Source organism: Clinocottus analis, unplaced genomic scaffold, assembly GCF_023055335.1.
Source record: "Clinocottus analis isolate CAN_PGR_092001 unplaced genomic scaffold, fCliAna1.0.p SCAF_5, whole genome shotgun sequence".
Lineage (NCBI taxonomy): Eukaryota > Metazoa > Chordata > Actinopteri > Perciformes > Cottidae > Clinocottus > Clinocottus analis.
Window position 1 is genome coordinate 17,378,393 of NW_027176207.1, and position 18,170 is coordinate 17,396,562.

The following is an 18,170-nucleotide window of genomic DNA, read 5'->3' on the forward strand; positions in this document are numbered from 1 at the left end:
GTGCGCGTGATGTACGGGCCTTCGCTGGGCGATGACGATGAGTGACTGTGCAATGGGAAGACGAAGAGGAACGTTAGCTCAGGTCAGGAGACGCACCGGATGCTGAAGAATCAACGTTGTCTGAGCATCTTGTTTGTGCTGCTGGTCTTCAACATAAATATGTTTTCTAATTCTGTAGTCACAACATGCTGACGGTGTTTCGCAATATCGGATATTTTGTTATCAGCATCATCATTTATGCAACTTTGCAAATTGGTGTGCTCCTCACACACACACACACACACACACACACACACGCACGTGTCACTAATATCTGTTTTCACTCATGTATACAAATGTGAATGGGAACTTTAAACACAAAGGAGGAGTCAAATTAAAACTTTTTTTTTTTCAAACTTGTTACTGTAACCTGTTGCGGTCACACACCACCTCGCACTACCCTCTGATGATTGCGTTAATGATGTTCTCAAATTAGTTAATGTCAAGGTCGGGTGGACTTCGTCAGTGAGGAATTCTTTCCATTTTTTTTTTAAAATTCTCTTCAAGTTAAATTACTTAACAAGCCGAGCCCGAGCACGCAGCAGGAAAAGTGCAGTGGTTTTCATGTGAAACACCCGCACTGCACTGAGCAGAACGAGGTGATTTGCTGTTAAAGCCGTCATGAAATGAATGTAAATCCACCTGTCTGCACTGCAGTGGCGTCTTTTGACAAACTATTCTTGAAAATGTGAAATCTCAGGGTTCCATCTTGAAATGATTACCCGTGTCACGCCTGACAGCTGGCAACAAAGCCCGAATTTTCCAAACAACTGCCACTGGCAACATTTCAGAGCAGTAGTACAATAGGGACCAGGCATTCCTGCATCGCATGCTTTATTTAACTCGTGCATGTCGAGAATATTTGCCTTTACTCTGTTCTCACAGAATCCTGCACTCCCCTCTCCGTCTGTCTTGAAACATTTGCGTCTCAGCGTTGACGATGTGACAAATCAAAGTCAAACAGGATTTTGGTTTCTCCCACACACACACACACACACACACACACACACACACACACCACTTCTCCTTTCGTCGTCCTTCACCCCCGTCTCTCTTTTCACGTCCACATCCTTCTTTGTTGCTCTTACGGAATCAAACATCTCATCGTTCGCAGTCATGCTGCGTCGGAGGGAAATGTATTTTCTCCCTGAGCCATTAATGTGCATCATCACGCAGTCTCTGTTCCCACGGGATCGGGCAAGTCAGCGGATTTACTCCGAGAGGAGAGGAGGAGGGGAGTGGGGCGGGAGGAGGAGGGGAGGGGGAGTTAAGTTCCCCTTTCAGGATTCAAGGACAATTCATTATCACCGCAAGGGTGCGGCAGGGCACCGAAGGGGGCGGGTGAGGTTAGTGGTGTGCTGTAGGACGGCGGCTCAATAATATGCGTTTTGATTCGGTGACTGAGCTAAAGTGAGGGAGCCGGGAAATGTCAAGGGCATCGCGGGAACCGGCCGCTTCCCTGCTCGCTCGCCAAATCCACTGCGAGCTTTCTCAGAAAATAAGCTCCCGCGTCAGCTGTGCGAACGTGCGTCTGTGTGGACGGAAAGAGAGAAGAGAGCAAAATCTAATCACTCGTATTGTATGATTCTTGTTCTACCTTTACTATTAATTCTAACCAAGGGTTACACTGCTGATGGTACTAATGCACTCGTGCTATGACCGCGCTGCTGCTAACATGTAACCATGCTTTATCCATATAGCACCTTTTATCTTCTGAGCACATTTGTTTCGTTTGTGATCCGTTTACATTGATGAAGCACACATTTCAGAACCGCTACCGCAAACTGAGACATTTCTACTGAGGAAAGAGCTGATATCTGGTCCTGTTTACTTAGTTTAGTTGACCCTCCAGACTCAAAAACAAGAAGAAACTGTAGCTGCGGTTTCATGGACAAGATTTCTTCAACCCGATTAAAGTTGTTCTATTTAGAGTTAACCGTGTACTGGTTGCGAAATAAAGCGATTGAAGAGTTTTCTCAGTTATTGAAGGAGCAGTGGTTCTGGATGTAAATACAATGAAAACCCTGAACAACCTTATTGGCTCATGGTTTTGAAGCAGTTTCTATGAAATCTATCTGCTGGTGTACAATTAGGTTTATGTTCACGCCTATGTTGAGGACAGCGGGTTGACATGCTAGTTGTTACCATAAACGTGCATTTTCTCTGCTGCCGCTAATCTTCCGGCTACAGCAAGTTATAACAATAGAGGCAGAAAACTTCTTCTTCTCCAACTTTTTATCTTGTTAATCACTCGTAAGCTCCACCGGCTGTCTAAACCCAAACCAACTCTGTCCTCAAACACAACGTTTAAAGATTGTTGGCTGGAAGTAAAGTTTGTTTAGCTCGTCTTCACAACCCCAGATAAACCATGTTCTGATTAGCAGTGGAAGGCTACACACAGGGGACATTATTTTAACGTCATCAGAAGACTCGTGTTAGATTTTGCCTCGTGTACGTCAAGCGACAGCTTCTATTTCTCTCAGCCAAAGCGGGCCACTGCATCCCTTCCCTTTTTCTTTTCTTTCCCCCCTCCCAGCGGCTGTACTGCGAGCATCCTGAACTCAATCACACTCATCAACCCCGTCATTTTGAGTAATTTTCTATGGAGTTTAAAAATGTCCAGCTTCTCCAGATAAGCTCATCCATTCCCTCCCTCTGTCCACCGACCAAAGTGTGATAAAAGTGCAATAATTGCTCAATCATGTTGCAATCAGGGGCTCTTCACTGGTAGAGGGAGTTGGAGCGAGCTGAAAAGCTCAGACCATGCAACAACAGCTTTGTCAAGCTGAAGCGTGCATGCACACACGCACACACACACACACACACACACACACACACACACACAGTGATGCACAGAGTGTGAAAGGCTTTCAGAGAACTGATAACTAGTAATGATCCGCTCTAATAATAGTACCATCATTGGACGGCGCAGTAGTAGCATAGGGTGAAAGGTCAGTGTGTGTGTGTGTGTGTGTGTGGAGAGGGGGCGGGAGAAGGGTGGGAGGGGGGGGGGGGGGGGGGGGGGACGTTAATTACTCTATGGAGATTGAAGCGTATGAAAAATCATGGGTGTCATTATCTTAAACCCTCACTCGCGCCTGGCAAGACCTCTGCGATCTGACCAACCTCTGACAATACGACGCCAATTTCCAAACGCTCACGTGTGTTTCAGTTCTTTGAAACGTTAACACCTTAACAAGCGCATGCACACACACACACACACACACACCGATTGTAGAAGCCGGTGGGACGTTCACACACAGGAACTTCTCATAGACACCTTATCAGACCCCAAATGTGTAAAATGTTCTCAGGTGTGGCGTCATGGGCTTCAGTCAACCCTGTGCCGATAGGTCGAGCCTCAGATGTTCCTCAACATCACACCTGCTGCTACACCCAGCTAGGTTAGGCGAGTGAAAGCGCAGGTATAGGTACACATTTGACGTGCAGGTGTGCATGTTTTTTGATGTGCGTCTCTCCTCTTAATTGCTGAGGTGGCTGTTCTGTGATTCGACACTTTCCGCCCACAGAGACGTATGCGCTCGCTAATGCTGGGAAGCAGACTGTGAACGGTGCAGCGGAGTGGAAGCTCGTTGTCCAACGTTTCCACTGAATCAATACTGACTGATAGAACATGGCTGCTTGAAATGCGTTGCACCACGATCACAGACTTGTTTCTGAACGGCTGCTCGTATTCTTATATAATGTAAAGGTACCCCTGGGAGGCTTCGGCTACTAGCAGCGCTATAGAACAGAGTGAACAATGTTTTCACATACACGAGGATGCACATTCACAAAAAGAGCATGTGTTGTGTGATACACATGACTCCTGACAGTTTGTCGGCATGATGAGCCAAGAAATGTAGCAATGCACCAAGAAAGAAGAAGGAGAAGAAGAAGAAGAAGAAGAAGAAGAAGAAGAAGAAGAAGAAGAAGAAGAAGAAGAAGATTCTTTGGAATCGGCTTTGCAAACGTTTTTATCACAAAGACAATTTATTCAACACGTTTGTCAAGAGTGGATTGAACTTTTTTTGTTTTAAAAAAATTCAAAAGGCAGCTTTAAGTTATATTTGACCTGTCTACTGCACAAACACGCAACCAGTTACTCTCCCTGAAGATTTCAAAGCTTCGCTATCTGACGCGTTTATAGCTCTCGAGTTTCTATTTTTTCCATTGTGCCGCTTGAGGTCTGCTTTATGTGTCGCTCTTGTTTGCTGGTTGTCTGAACGTTTCTTGTTCTCAGGTTACTCTCAGAAACATACTTATCTCAACTACCTGGTTACAAAAGGAACACTCCTAATATCAAGATAATGCAGGCTTCTTTTTTGTGTGTTTGAACGAGGCTTAAACGATGGTTCCCGTCTAAAAGAGACTTCTTAAAAACCCATAACAGTAATACCTTGACGTCCATAAACCTTTGACAATGATCGAGAGAAAATGAGCCGGAATGGAGAGAAACCCTTTGGCTGCGCTCCATCTTTTTTCTTTGCCAAGGAGGAGGGCTTGAAGGTCAAGAGGTCATTGCTGAGGGCCAGGGTAAGCCGGGTTACGAATCATTCCCTCTCAAGGGCTTCCAGTGGGAGTCTGACCGTTTGACCCCTCGCTAAGTCCTCGAAGGGTTTTCCCATCAAAGCACCTCATCCACTCACACTGGAAATCTAATGACCATTAAACCAGAGCTGCTAATTGTTTGGACACACCTTCTCCTTTAGCCAACGGATATGTTATGAACGGCGTCCGGAGCAGCAGGGTACAGTATGCTAATTCTATCTGAGCTGCTGGTGAAAATTGCAAAGCAATTTGGGCTAAAAAAAAAAGCTGAATTACCTTGTTAACGTCAAGCGGAGAACATTGTTTTACCACTAGCACCGTTTCACCATTCATTTCCATCACATTATTTGCTTTGATAAACCTTTTTATAGTGCATACAGCCTTCAATATCTTGTCCGAAATGTCCCCTTTTCACATGACTTTATTCTATTACATATGTGTGTGTGTGTGTGTGTGTGTGTGTGTGTGTGTGTGTGTGAAATTATCATAATGAGCCTATGAATTTTTGAGGAATGGTCAGAAACATGTTGTAAGAGGCCACAGGGACCGATGGGGCCGACCACACAGAGGCGCCAGGCACGGAGTCGCACCGCTCGTCAATGTCAAAAATTGACCGAGGCAGCTGATCCAATCAAGTAAAGGCCAGCGAACAAGGCAGGCTCTCCTGCTCTACCGCTGACTTCCAGTTTTAATAGAGCTGGTTGGACCGGACATTGATATTAGCGATAGTTAATTGAGATGAACAGCATCATCTCGATGTCTGCGTTGAATCATTCGTCCGCACCCCGGCTCCACCGGCTGCTGAGACGGTTTTGCCCGACTCACTTTGCGATGCGTCTCCGCGTGATCGACCCAAATTCTTATCAGTTCAGCTTCGAGGCGAGGTGGACGTTTGTGCCACATCTTCAGACATTTTCAGGACGGGACTGACAGACGTAGAAACATGCAAATAACCTTCTTTTTTTTTCAGAATAAGATTGACATAAGAATTCAGGAACGAGGTGCAAGATGCTCCTTTCACAACATACACGCGAGGACGCATGCGTGTAGGCTTTGTACCATCGCTCACGATCTCCTCAGCTGTGTCCTTTCTACCGGATCCACGTACCAAACAAAGCTCTTGCCGGCCTACAATTGTATGTGGTTGCAGCAACTTCCTGTCATTTCAAAAGCGTGACAGCGGCTCGTGCGTGCAGTACATACCAGTATGTGTGTGTGAGCTGAACCAGCATCCTCTAGTATGTGGGAACAGCTCCCCTGGCCAGAGTGTGTTCCTGTTAAAACCCATCTGTGAATTCACACGACTCATTCACTGTGATCCCAGAGCAGACCTTCCGCTATTTCCCTCTCCGTCTCTGTCAGTCTCTGATAATATTCGGGGCGTCTCTGTCTCGCGAAGCAATTCCCTTCAATCCGTTTGGCTTTCATTAGCGTTAATGTTGCGTGAACAATGTTGATATTAGCAGTTGACTGATGCGGTTGTTTAAAGGTCGGCGCGGACTAAAAAGGTTTTCCATTCAGGCTACTATGATTCTCAATTCCAGGTGATACACCATTGAAAACTATTGAATATCATATTCTATTTCTTCTGATAGGGCCCCCAAATTCCTGCACATTGGGCCTTTAAATTTGCTGTGGATATGGTTGAATATATACGAGCATAAGTACAGTGAGTATACACACGCGCACACACACATACACACACACTATATCATGATCAATGCATGATTTCCACTTGGGCACAACTTTATGAAAAAGTTCTTTTATAACGCCAAAGCAAAAGGCTTGAATTCATTTCCGACTCGACTTTCTGACAAAACAACTAACTGGTGAATTTAAGGTGCCTCACAGCGCACATCCCGTTCTGTAATCTCGAGCCGGGTGATTTCGGGCCACCGTGGCTTAATTTATGGCAAATCATGCACTTGTTAACCCAATTCTGTGTTTCCTGCGGCTTCTTTCTCTCTTCCTCTCTGTGTGTGCACAATGATGTATTAAAAACCAAACAGGAGCTCAGAGACGCTCAAACCTGGAACAGATATCTGTAAATGATTAACACAAAGTAACTGGCATGACTTCCTGTCCTAGTTTGGAGAAAATCCATCCGAACATCCTCATATCCCAAAATAGATTCCTAATTGAGTAAGAAGGTGATGAGGCTGCTTCTGCTTCACACCCCTGATGGCTTCTAAATGTTCGCTGATTCCCTTTGAATGAAGGCGGACGTAACTCATTAATCTTTTGTCACCCTGCAATGCGTATGGCTTATTTAGATCAAGCCGGGGAGTAACAACGTGACCACGACATGTTGCCGTACTACTTTCTGAAGATTAAAAACCATTACAGCCTTTCTTTAAAAATGGCATCTGGCGCTCAGCGCTTCCGAAAAGCCCCTCGACGTTTAAATATTCAAACAAATAAAAATATTTATTTACTGGTTGAGTTGTTTTTTTTTAGCCTCTTTTACAGATCTTTTGACAAGAGACCAATATTCCCCCCCCCCCCACCCCCCCATACGGTGACTAAATATAAGTGAGGAGAACAAGACTGTGTAATTTCTGATGCAAGGAAGAACACATTCAGAAGGAAGAAAACAGTCTGTCTCTGTACAAATAAACAGCTGAATACATAAGAAATAAAATGCACCCTCAGCTACGGCCTTCATGTCTTGCTTTGCGTGTAATCTGGATGGTTTAAATGCTGTTTCAGGATTTTTTCTGTTCAAAAATAATATTATTTTGGTGTTAAACATTGGCCACAGTGGTGCTGGTAGCAGTGGCATGTACATAAATACCCAAATACTCTATTTCACTTCAAACTTTGATGATTTGATACTTTATACTTCTTCATTAAAATTCCGAGCTTTTATTTCGTTAGTTACAGATTTTACGTCCACAACATATGATCAGTTTCAGACTTAAACGTCCTCACGGTGTAAAATTAGCTGCAACAGCAAAATGCTATTTACATATTCGTGCATCAATAACAATTCAAACATCGTAGTACAACACACATCATCTGCATATGGGATCTTATATTTTATTATAATAGCCTATTTATGTACTTTTACTTGGCTGGCCACAATCATCTGAAAAATGAAGTGCGTTAGCAAAACATAGTCCCTTAGATTGTAAACGCTTCTTATAAATTATGAAAGTGTCGATGCTCGATGCTAATAGGGAACCCGATAACGTTAATGATGCAATCTGTAAACTTTTGGTACGAAGCTGGAGAAGCGCAGCATCCAACGTTAAAGAGATTCAGCGTCATCTTTTCTCGTAAAGTGCCCCACAGTTGTTTTTTCCTTTTTCTTTACTGTAAATTCTCACTTGAAAATGTTTAAACTGAAGCCGGAGCTACAGACAGACCATCGATTTCATGACATGAAAATATCTAAAGGATCAGATTAGCGGTTAACTGATGCTCCGATGTCTCCTCAGAGTTCTTCCTCAACCTTCCTCCACGAACACACACACACTAACATACACACACACAGACACACACTTTCACATTCACCTCAGGGGGCCACTTACATAACCAGTACACGGATCAGGAGGAGGAGGTGCATGGAGGCGGATGGGGAAAGACGGGGAGGAGACCAAGTTGAATGAGAGGAAATCAACACAGATATCAAATGTTTCCAGATATTCAACACTTACTTGTACGGTTAAAGTTAAATGAATCCGCATTTCTGTGATTTAAATGTCAAAAAAAGATGACGATGTGCACAATTAGTGCAGTTTACCGCCCCTAAAAATTAAAAAGCAGAGGTCGAATGAGTCACACTGATGCAAAATACTTGGTGCATTTTGTGAGTATATATATGTATGTATGAGCGTGTCCAATGATTATAAAATTCAGTATTTCTTTACTTCTAGTAGAAACTTTTTCGAGCAGTGTTGCAGATTGTTATGCAAAGCGTAAAAAGGACAATGTTGTTCCTCTCGGCTGCAAAGTCGACTCTTTCATTGGACGTCCTTGCATTTTGCCCGCAACACAAGCGGTGATGCAGGGGGCACTTTTCATCAAAATGTCTTGACTAAATTTAGCAACGTATGACTAACGTTGCACCGTCACACAGTCCGGGAGAGGAGGGGGGGGGGGGGGCAGGTGCTAATACAGCTGAGCGTAGCTAAATGTACAAAAGTCCTCTTTTATACTTACAAGACATGGAACTCGCTCAGAATCTGCTCGACGCGAGTTTCTTTACATTATCGCGTTCACGTTTGACCTTTTTTTTTTTTACCAGGCTAATAAATTCCCCCACTTTTAAAAATCCCCACGACCTTGTCTTCAACTATTTACCTCCCATATCTCCTCGCCCCTCCATCCTTCCTCTTCCTCCCTGCTTCGCCACATTAATCTCTCATTAGCTGCCCCCTCCCACTCCTCTGCATCCTTTCTTCCTCCTAACACCAGCCATCACACATACACACACACACGCGCACAAACACACATATACGACTCTGAAAAAGGCCTGCACATGTTCACCCGTGCATCAGAAGAATCCTCAGACAAATGAGGTGCACGGGCGGCCATTTAAAGGGCAGCGCCCGAGAGCAGAAGAGCTCCTCTGAATGGAGCCCTTGGAGGGAGAGATAATAGACTTGAATAGAGCTAACATGCTACACAGCCAGATTATTTGTGCTTCAGACACACACACACACACACATACACACATACACAGGCAGGCAGAAAACACACATTGTCTATCCTCCTGCTGGAGGACAGCCGAGGCGGGCATGTGTTCACGTGCGAGCATCAGAGAGACTATAGGGTCTCCTATGCCGCGCGAGTGCATATAGGAGCACCGGCTGCTCGCTATCTGGATCTGGAGTGAGTCAGAGCGCCTCGCTGAATATAAATGACTCAACGGAGATTAAGATGTCACTGTTTCAATGAAGGGGAAGGCAGGGGCAGCATGTCGGAGGTCAAATTAACCCCATTCCACCCCACTCCACCCACCCAGGCACCCGCCCACCCGCGCATTGGGAAAACCTTTGTCTGTCTGCGTGGTGAAGAGGTTACCACGATGATGATCAGCCGTGTGAATGAACTGCAGATGAAACATCGCCGGGGACTCTGCAGCTGCTCTGAAACCTATTGAGTCGATTTATGGTTTATTTCGCACGTGACGGTGTGTGGAGTTTTTAATGAAAGCATTGAGAACTAATGCTCAGTAAAAAATCCTTTCTTTTAGAAGCCAATTTATTGAAAATCCTAATTTCAACCTAATCCTTCTCACCTTCTCTCATCAGATGTACTCACTGTCCTATCAAATGATCCTCCCATTGTGTTTTCAAAGTTATTAATAGAGTACACATGGTGTTTAGTAGATCCTCTCATTCGTCAACATGCCTCATTTTAAAACTCGTCGTTCATTGGCACGAGTGATTACGCGTCATTGATTTTAGGTACAACACTTTAATTGCACTTTCACATTTAAATGAACACAGCACTGCTTTCACTTCCATGTTGTGCTACTACATTCATGCCAATGGACATGTCTTTGCATCAAAACCAGTGGCTTTCCTAGAGGGAAATATAATGACATTGTCCAAAAACATTTCAACCAAGATATTGAGAAGCATCGTTGAGGACGGTTTAGGCTGTTAGTTCAGGAAGCACTTGATTCGAGACGCGGCAGAGTTTTAAATGCGAGCATTGCAGTCAATCGTGTTCATTTAATTGTAGGAAGTTGTCCAAATTGTGATTGCGATAACTTGATTAAAAGTGCAGCCGTAATTGGATTGTCCGTAAAACTGTGATGAATATTTACGACAAACCGTTTTGGTAATCCTTTTACCGTTTGCTTTTCTTTCCTTTTCCAAAGAAGTGAGCCTGTTTCTTTACGTCCTGTCTGATCGTCTGCTGCTCGTACACTCGTCGACCCTGTCGACCTTTTTTTTTTTTTTTTTTTTTACAGATGTTGTCAAATTCCCAGATCTCATTAACACAAAGTTATTTTCACAAAATTTAGGCCAGAGAAAGATCAAGGAGACCCTCCACATCACACGCTAAAGACCGAATGCACTAAAATATCCTCACATCAGGTCAGGAAACCGCCACCAAGATGGAAGACTTTGCGTATGCTTCTCATTTTCACTCCACTTTGATGTGGAGAACCCGAGTTTCAAGAGTCATCCTGCAAAGTGTTGTCGAGGCGAGGTATCATTCTCACCAGTATCTGCTGCGCCGTCCTGAAAATAAATGGGATATCCAAAGTTCTTCAGTATTACACCAGTATTAGTACCACGGCCGCTGTGCATCCATTCCCTGCCTCTCTCCTACGCTGTGCTCCTCCATGATGTTTCACTGGCGACGTTGGTAACTTGCTTCTTGTACACAAGCTGCTGTCAGAAACAGCTGGATGCTCTCACTGACTTTCAGTCTGAACTTCCGAAAGAGACAAATGGTGGGGAAGTCCCTCAAGTTGAAAGGTGACTGACTGTCCTGAACTTGAGCACATTACCAGCGATGGCACCTTGACAGCCAGGCAGTGATCCATGAAATGATCGGCACGCTGCCTCAGTGTTTTATAATAAACCAGGCAGTCTGTTGTTTTGGCATTTTATTTCCAAGCCCTTCCACACATGTGAGAGACGAGGGATGTTCTGTCCTCAGCCAAACTACCAAAAAAAGCCCAGACGGACTGCAATCTGCATCCATGGTGCACGGATGCCTCATTTTGAGCGCGATTATATCACTCTCATTAAAATGTGACGCATCATGTGCCATCTTTTGGACAAATGTGTCACTGTTTTGACCTGAAGGGCTCTTTAGAAAATGGAAGTAGTGAGATTCATCCTATTATCACAAGATCTGATCATTGTGTCTGCGAGACATTGCGTGCAGACAAATAATTCCAATGAAATGAAAGCAAATGGAGGGACAGAGAGCGATTAGATCTCCCTCCTCACCGTAACTGCATTGAAATGAGGACACGGCCAGTAAATAAAACACATTCACCATACCTCCATGCATCTTATTAAATCTGCCATTAAGAGATAAACTTCTGGTGCAGCGCACAGCATGTTAGTGCTTGTGAATTCAACCTTTCAATTCGGAGAAGATTGTGCTGCGCGCTCTCGCTTGAAAGGATTACGCTGATTTCATTCGAAACCTTTCTCGTCCTCAACCAACCACATTAAAACAAACACAACACACAACTCAAACGTCCCTATTTTGTTGCATACTAAGTCCATTTGGTCCAACTGAAGATGTAGATCTTTAAAAACAGGTCATATATATAAACACACACACTGGGGCTGGGCAAGTTAGCGCGTTAATAACGCGCTTCAAAGCGCACACAGGCGGTCGGTCTACCGTCAGCTCGCGCTGCAGGCGCCGCGTCCAGATTGAACATTAATCGTGAATGCGCAAAGCCGCCGCTGATCAGTGAGAGATCCTCTCTCACCTGTCAGCTGACCTTCACATCTCCACCTCATTCAACAGTCTTCAGTGTGCTTGTTCAAGCAAACACAGACGGGACTTTTCTCACTGAGGAAGAAAAACTGAACTGAACTGGAAAACATGAAAAGTTCAATTTTTTCCACTTTCCCCAGCCGTGATATATACACATACAGCGTATACTTAAAGGCAGCTGTAGTTCTACACAAACACTACACTTAACCAGGCAAAAGAAAAGCCTTTGTTTGGGACTATCTTTAGTGGCGCATTAATAGTTGTGTGGCTCTAGTGAGAAGGATCAAAAGAAACTATAGTGTGTGTGCAGAACACTGTGACTCATTGATGTGCAAAGATGATTAAAAATACAACAATGAAGCTTGAATGGCACAACGAGATAAAGTATCAGAGTTTGGCTGGTGTTTTACTTAATTGTTGGTTTGGGGCTACAAATAAATATATAATATCTTAAGCCGTATCCTTTAACACACCGTGTCTAGACTTCTAATTCGACAGAAGTCTCAAAGTTGGTGTATTAAAATATAGAAACTGGAACTATATGCAATGGAGACGGACTTGGCGAACAATTTAGGACGTAGATGAAGCATATTTGTAGCTCAAGCTCCCACTCCACTGGAGAAGGTACCATGTGACGTTTAAGGGCATACTTTCAGAGAGGGGAGATGAGAGAAGGAGCTCTAAAACATAGCAAAAAAACATCACATCGGTGTGCCATATTTCTCTTTCTACATAGTTTTCTCGTGACTTGAGGTTTGAATGGTACTCTTTTAACTACCTCACATAATTGTGCCCTCCTCGCCATGTTTCAATGGCACCTGACTGGAAACTTAGCGCCACCAGCTGCTTATCTTGATGAGCTCAACTCTTAATATAGTCATAATGGTGGTGGATGGGAAAGCTCTATTTCTGGCAAGTTGGTTGTAATTTGCGTTTAATTGGTTGCTTTTGAGATTTCAAGATGCTCTAAGTTTAGCTTGTTTAACACAACATAACTTTTTTTAAAGAACCCTGGTGCACATTAAAGGTATAATATTTAAGACCTGAAGAAAAGCTTTTACATATCTTGGAATATTTCATTTGTGGGCAAAAGCCCAACTTCCCCCCACAGAGTTGAGCTCCACAAAAAAATAAATCTCAGCCTGCTGGAGACATTAAATATCACCACTGGGAAGCGGAGACTAACAAATGTTTGAACCATCGTCTCATTTATTAATTGTAATTATACAGAGGTGTCACACATAACTTAATGCTGATACATTACATTGCAGTGTGAACTATTAACAGTATGACCTCTGAAGGTTTTGAGAGATAACCAACATAATAAGAATCCTATTAGCAGCTTTGCGTCACAGTACGGCACCAGTAAAGCTGGTGACCCCGGTGTGAATAATAAGGAGACTGTACAGTTAATCAAACAAATGAAAGTGAATTTGTCAGTGTCTGGGTCTATTGAATGATTACTAATGACAATGGCGAACATACAACAACATTTATCCTCGTCCTCCCACCAATTGTCCCCATCAGCCTTCCTGACGGCAGACTGCTGAGCCACTGAATGGCCTAATCTCTCTTCACAAATGAGCTCCTTCTCTCATCTCCCCTTCCCAAAAAGTATGTGATGCCCTTTAACGTCACATGGTAACGCCGCCTATTCATAACCATTATCTCAGGGCCACCGATAATGGAGCGAAACTGGGGCCCGAGAAGGAAAAAGGAACAAAGACACTGGGAAATGTAAAACAGGGGGAGTGAAAGCAAGCGGTGCGGTTCGATCTCAGATTCCCCGCTGGCCCTGAGCTATCAGAGCCATTGATTGGCTCATGTAATTCTGCTCTGATTTGGCTTGGCCAATCAATGTGCTGCAGACTCGCTTCCTGTGACTATACGCAGCCATTAGACGAGAGGTGAAAAATCCTATAGTTTCTTCTGTTCCTGGAAACATACCGTTTACATCCACCCACGCCTCTACGACGGGACGACTGCTGCTCTCTTTTTATTGCAACGGCCATTGAGAGCTCCCTCTAACAGGCGTTTTCTGTCTCACTGCCTCACTTCAGGGTCTGTATTGACCGGGTGAACACAACATAAATGTTTCAAAGACGGTGTAACCTTGCGACAGAAATACAAGCAAACGAAATGAAATGATTATTGAAATAAAGATGTTTCAGATGTCGCAAATAGAACGTTATAACAGAGAAGCTGCTTTTTTTGGCAAATTATGAGGAATATTTTAAGCAGCTCTGGTAATACGGTCTGTATGTATGAGTGTGTGTATGTATGTATGTATGTATGTATGTATGTATGTATGTATGTATGTATGTATGTATGTATGTCTGTCTGTATGTATGTTTGTATGTATGCATGTATGTCTGTATGCATGTATGTATGCATGTCTGTATGTATGCATGTCTGTATATATGTATGCATGGATGTATGCATGGATGTATATATGCATGGATGTATACAGTATAAAACGCTCTGCAATTGTCGCTCATCATATATTCTATGCCTGTTCTCATTAACCACACAGTTTTCTATATTTTTCCTGCATTAATGTATCCCCTGCTCACACAACTTAGTTCCTAGCAGAGCTTCCTACAGCTTCATCTAATGCTATTTCATCTTAGTGGTCATTAACAGGCAAATACCATCCAGGTACATTTGTTTTAGGGATACAAGTATTTGAACTGAATCGAGCAAAAAACCCACCAGAGAAAAGCTCATTTAATGTTGCAGAACAATTCCAGACGTGTTGTTTGCTGCAATGGTGCAGAGGCACGCATGAGGTGAATCAGACAGGCGCATCAAAATTCCTTCTCCTCCAAGTCACAACTCAGTCCGATCTGAACACGCAGACATGATGCACATGCTGTTGGATTCAGAGTGACTTACAGTTTCCGAGGATATCGTTGTCTTCAGTGTCAATCAAAACTTCCATGAATCCATTGAGAAATCAAAAAGGGAAAAACGGCGCTCCTTTTAACTCCTTGTAACAGAACTTGCCGAGAAATCATTATGTTTTGAGGTTTTCTTCAGTATTAAAGCAATCCAGTGAAAGTTGTCTGTCCATGCGTTGATAAATGTTGGACAGGGAACTGCTGACAGCTATTTCAGCATATTTTTATTGTGCAGATTTACCAAAATGCAACTTCAGAAACCCCGGAGGGTAAATTCAAAGGAAATTACATTTATAAAGCTCTATAAGGTTATACAGAAGGAAAAAAAAAGCAAGCGAGGCTTTTCAAAATACTCGCCCTCCTCGTCTGATTGCAGAGAGAGAACATTTCTGAAATATGTCTCTGGTCTTCACACACACATACACACACACACACACACACACTGCACCCCTCTATTACCAAACCAACATAACAGCACTTCATTCTCTGCTTAATTTAGCCATTGATTTTTCTAACACCAGATCACAACACAGATAGCAGAAGACATCAGGCTGCAGTGCTTTATGGTCTCTGTGGGCACCCCCACCCTCTGCACAAACACACATTCACTCACACAGAAAAGAAGCAAAGAAACAGAACGTTTCCCAAGGGATCATCACAAAAAAAAGAATCACTGCCTACTACGGTTTAGGAGATTGTGTGTGACTGTTGTCTGTGTGTGTGTTTACAGCTGCTGTCCCCTTCAGTGTGTGTGTGCGGCTTTGCTCAGATCAGATGTGAACCAGCAGACACTCACATACACTGCTGTACTGCCACATCATCACACACACACACACACACACACACACGCGCATGCACACTCATGCACTCATGCTCATATACACACAACGAGCTGGTTTAGTGGCAGGATGGAAATAAACGACCTAAATATGTGTCAGTTGAAACATTTCCACTTTTTTTCATTTGAAATGACAAAGACACTCATGTTTTAGTAATATAATGGTAAACTACTCAATATAATCATCATTTCTATCCATCATGAAAGTATTGTACTCACCAAAATAATTGCTGAGATCTAGGAACACAGCAAAATCACAAAGAATTGGTCCATCAGGGCATCATACAAGTTACGTGAATAGCGGTGTGAGAAATTATCGATACACTCGAGTATCGCGATATTGTGCCTTGTGATACTTTATTATTCTCAAAAACACTGCATCGATTTTTGAATTAATAGTTTACATGCAAAGGTTTGTGGCAGACAGTGGTTCGTCATTTTGTGTTGTGTTGCGTTTTGATGTTGGATACAAATGCAGAACACTTCTGATGACATTGTAAAAAATACACTTTTTTCTATGTTTGTGTGCTTTTTTTTAAATTGCAATTATCCCCTCTGTTGAGGTATCGCAATTTTTTGGGATTGTAACCCCTAAATCATAATTGCATATTGTATCCCCAGATTCTCGCCAATACACAGCCCTTGATGGGATTATCCTGTTGTATCGTGTTTATTTAATCTGTGCAAAAACACAGATGTTAAAATGACAATGGAAGTGTCGTCCTTTTTTCAGCTCCTCACTACAAAATAAGGTTGAACTGTTCCTATATCTTGAGTATAATGTTATTATCCACAGGAATGAGGGTGAGATTAAGACCCTGGCTGTAATAAAACTGAATTATCCTTTAATAACAAATACATTATTGTCCATATATCCTGGGGAGGACCCTGGTCTGGTTTCCTCACACACAGGAAGCCTCATTTTCCTGCTTAAGCGTGATCAAAACCCACAGCGCACCAACACAAAATGAAACAATTGGACCGACTTACAGGCGTTGGTGACGGCGAAGCTGTTGGCCGTCTCGATGTTGTCCACATGAGGCACCAGGTTGAACGGGGCTTCCGAGGCATTCGGGCTGGTGTTGTGCAGGAAGATTGCCAAACGAAAGGCAGTGTACTCCTGATCAGTGTTTCTGATGAACAGCCCGCCTGAACAGAAGAAAGGCAGAAACAAGATTTTCACTAGTTGGGAAACCAACAACACTTAAAGAGACACACATTGATTTAGCGCTTATTTGATCAGATTTGATCTCCATGTTTATAGTTCTTGGTAGGAAAGTAACCACATTACTGTACACAAAGATTGCAGTTTCAGAGGATGAAAAAAAAATCTGATTTGTGTACCAACACCAGCATGTAGTTACTGCTGAGGGCAACCTGGATCCTCGTCAATGGTCCTGAATGAAGAAGTAGAATTGGACTAATACAAGCACCAGACCAAGAGATAAAATAAGGTGTTTGGTTTTATTTCAATAGCCTTTTATTGACATTCGCATTTTGAAGAAGTTGAAGCATTAGAGAAGCTGTATGGAAGTAGAAAAAAAAACGTTTTTCCGCTTGCTTGAAGATGTTTCCTAGTTTGCAACTTCTACGTCTTCTACTATGTCAACTCATGGATTACATGTAGAGCCTATAGCGCCAACTTCTGACCAAACTAAGCTTTTATCCAAATGTTTTCGTTCCAAACCCGTCGATGGAAAAGCGCCTAGCTTGCATCGCTTGAAGTTTGTTTCAACCTTGCTTGACAAACGAACGGAAAAACAGATATAATGAACAAATCATTTCAATATTTCAGATAGTTTCAGTCTACACCAACACATGCTGCTAACGTTGCTAAAAACTGTACGTCATCTTTGTGGTGAGGAAGAAAACAATGTTGTTTCGTGGCTACAGAAAACCAAAGTCCTTGTCAGTTGAGCAAACGCCGGCTGTTTGTCTCGTGACGACAACCTCCACATTGTTTTAAAAAAATCTTTTGTCAAATATGCATTAAGGTTTCACAGAGTGTTTTAGTAGCTAGCTTGGGGCAGAGAGGAACCTCATCATATCAGAGGTGGACACAGCTGACTGGACAATATATGAAATGTAATAAAAGGCCACGATTGGTCTCATGAATCACTATAGATGACAATTCAGTGTTAATCTATAGCAACTCATGACTCTTTAAGCATCATTGGGTTATATGAGGATGTAATGTAAGATACAGTCTGATTAGCATGTAAATTACCCTTGTTTCATATCAATGCAAGCAGAAAAGTGATATAATATTCCCAGAAAATCCTTTTGGATCAACAAAGATTTTCCTCCAGTTCATTACGCATGAGCTGCTCGAGTGTCAGGAATCGGTTTGGCATCAGAGATGAGACTTTGCTCTTGGTGTCTTTTGTCTTTCTTTCCTTTCTTTTGACATTATAGCT

The 18,170-nt window shown here is 42.9% G+C and overlaps 1 protein-coding gene across 6 annotated transcripts in view; it reads right to left on the reverse strand.

Annotated features, from left to right (window-relative positions):
• Positions 1-18,170, reverse strand: part of LOC137802153 (glutamate receptor 4) — a 101,658-nt gene that overhangs the window by 79,889 nt on the left and 3,599 nt on the right. For 4 of the 6 annotated variants that reach the window (XM_068599771.1, XM_068599769.1, XM_068599766.1 and 1 more), the window contains exon 2: positions 16,744-16,902. In XM_068599771.1, the coding sequence (XP_068455872.1) occupies positions 16,744-16,902 (159 nt within the window). Of the gene's footprint in view, positions 1-15,972; positions 15,991-16,743; positions 16,903-18,170 lie in introns of all 6 variants that reach the window. The other 2 variants (XM_068599768.1, XM_068599765.1) reach the window with 1 other exon arrangement.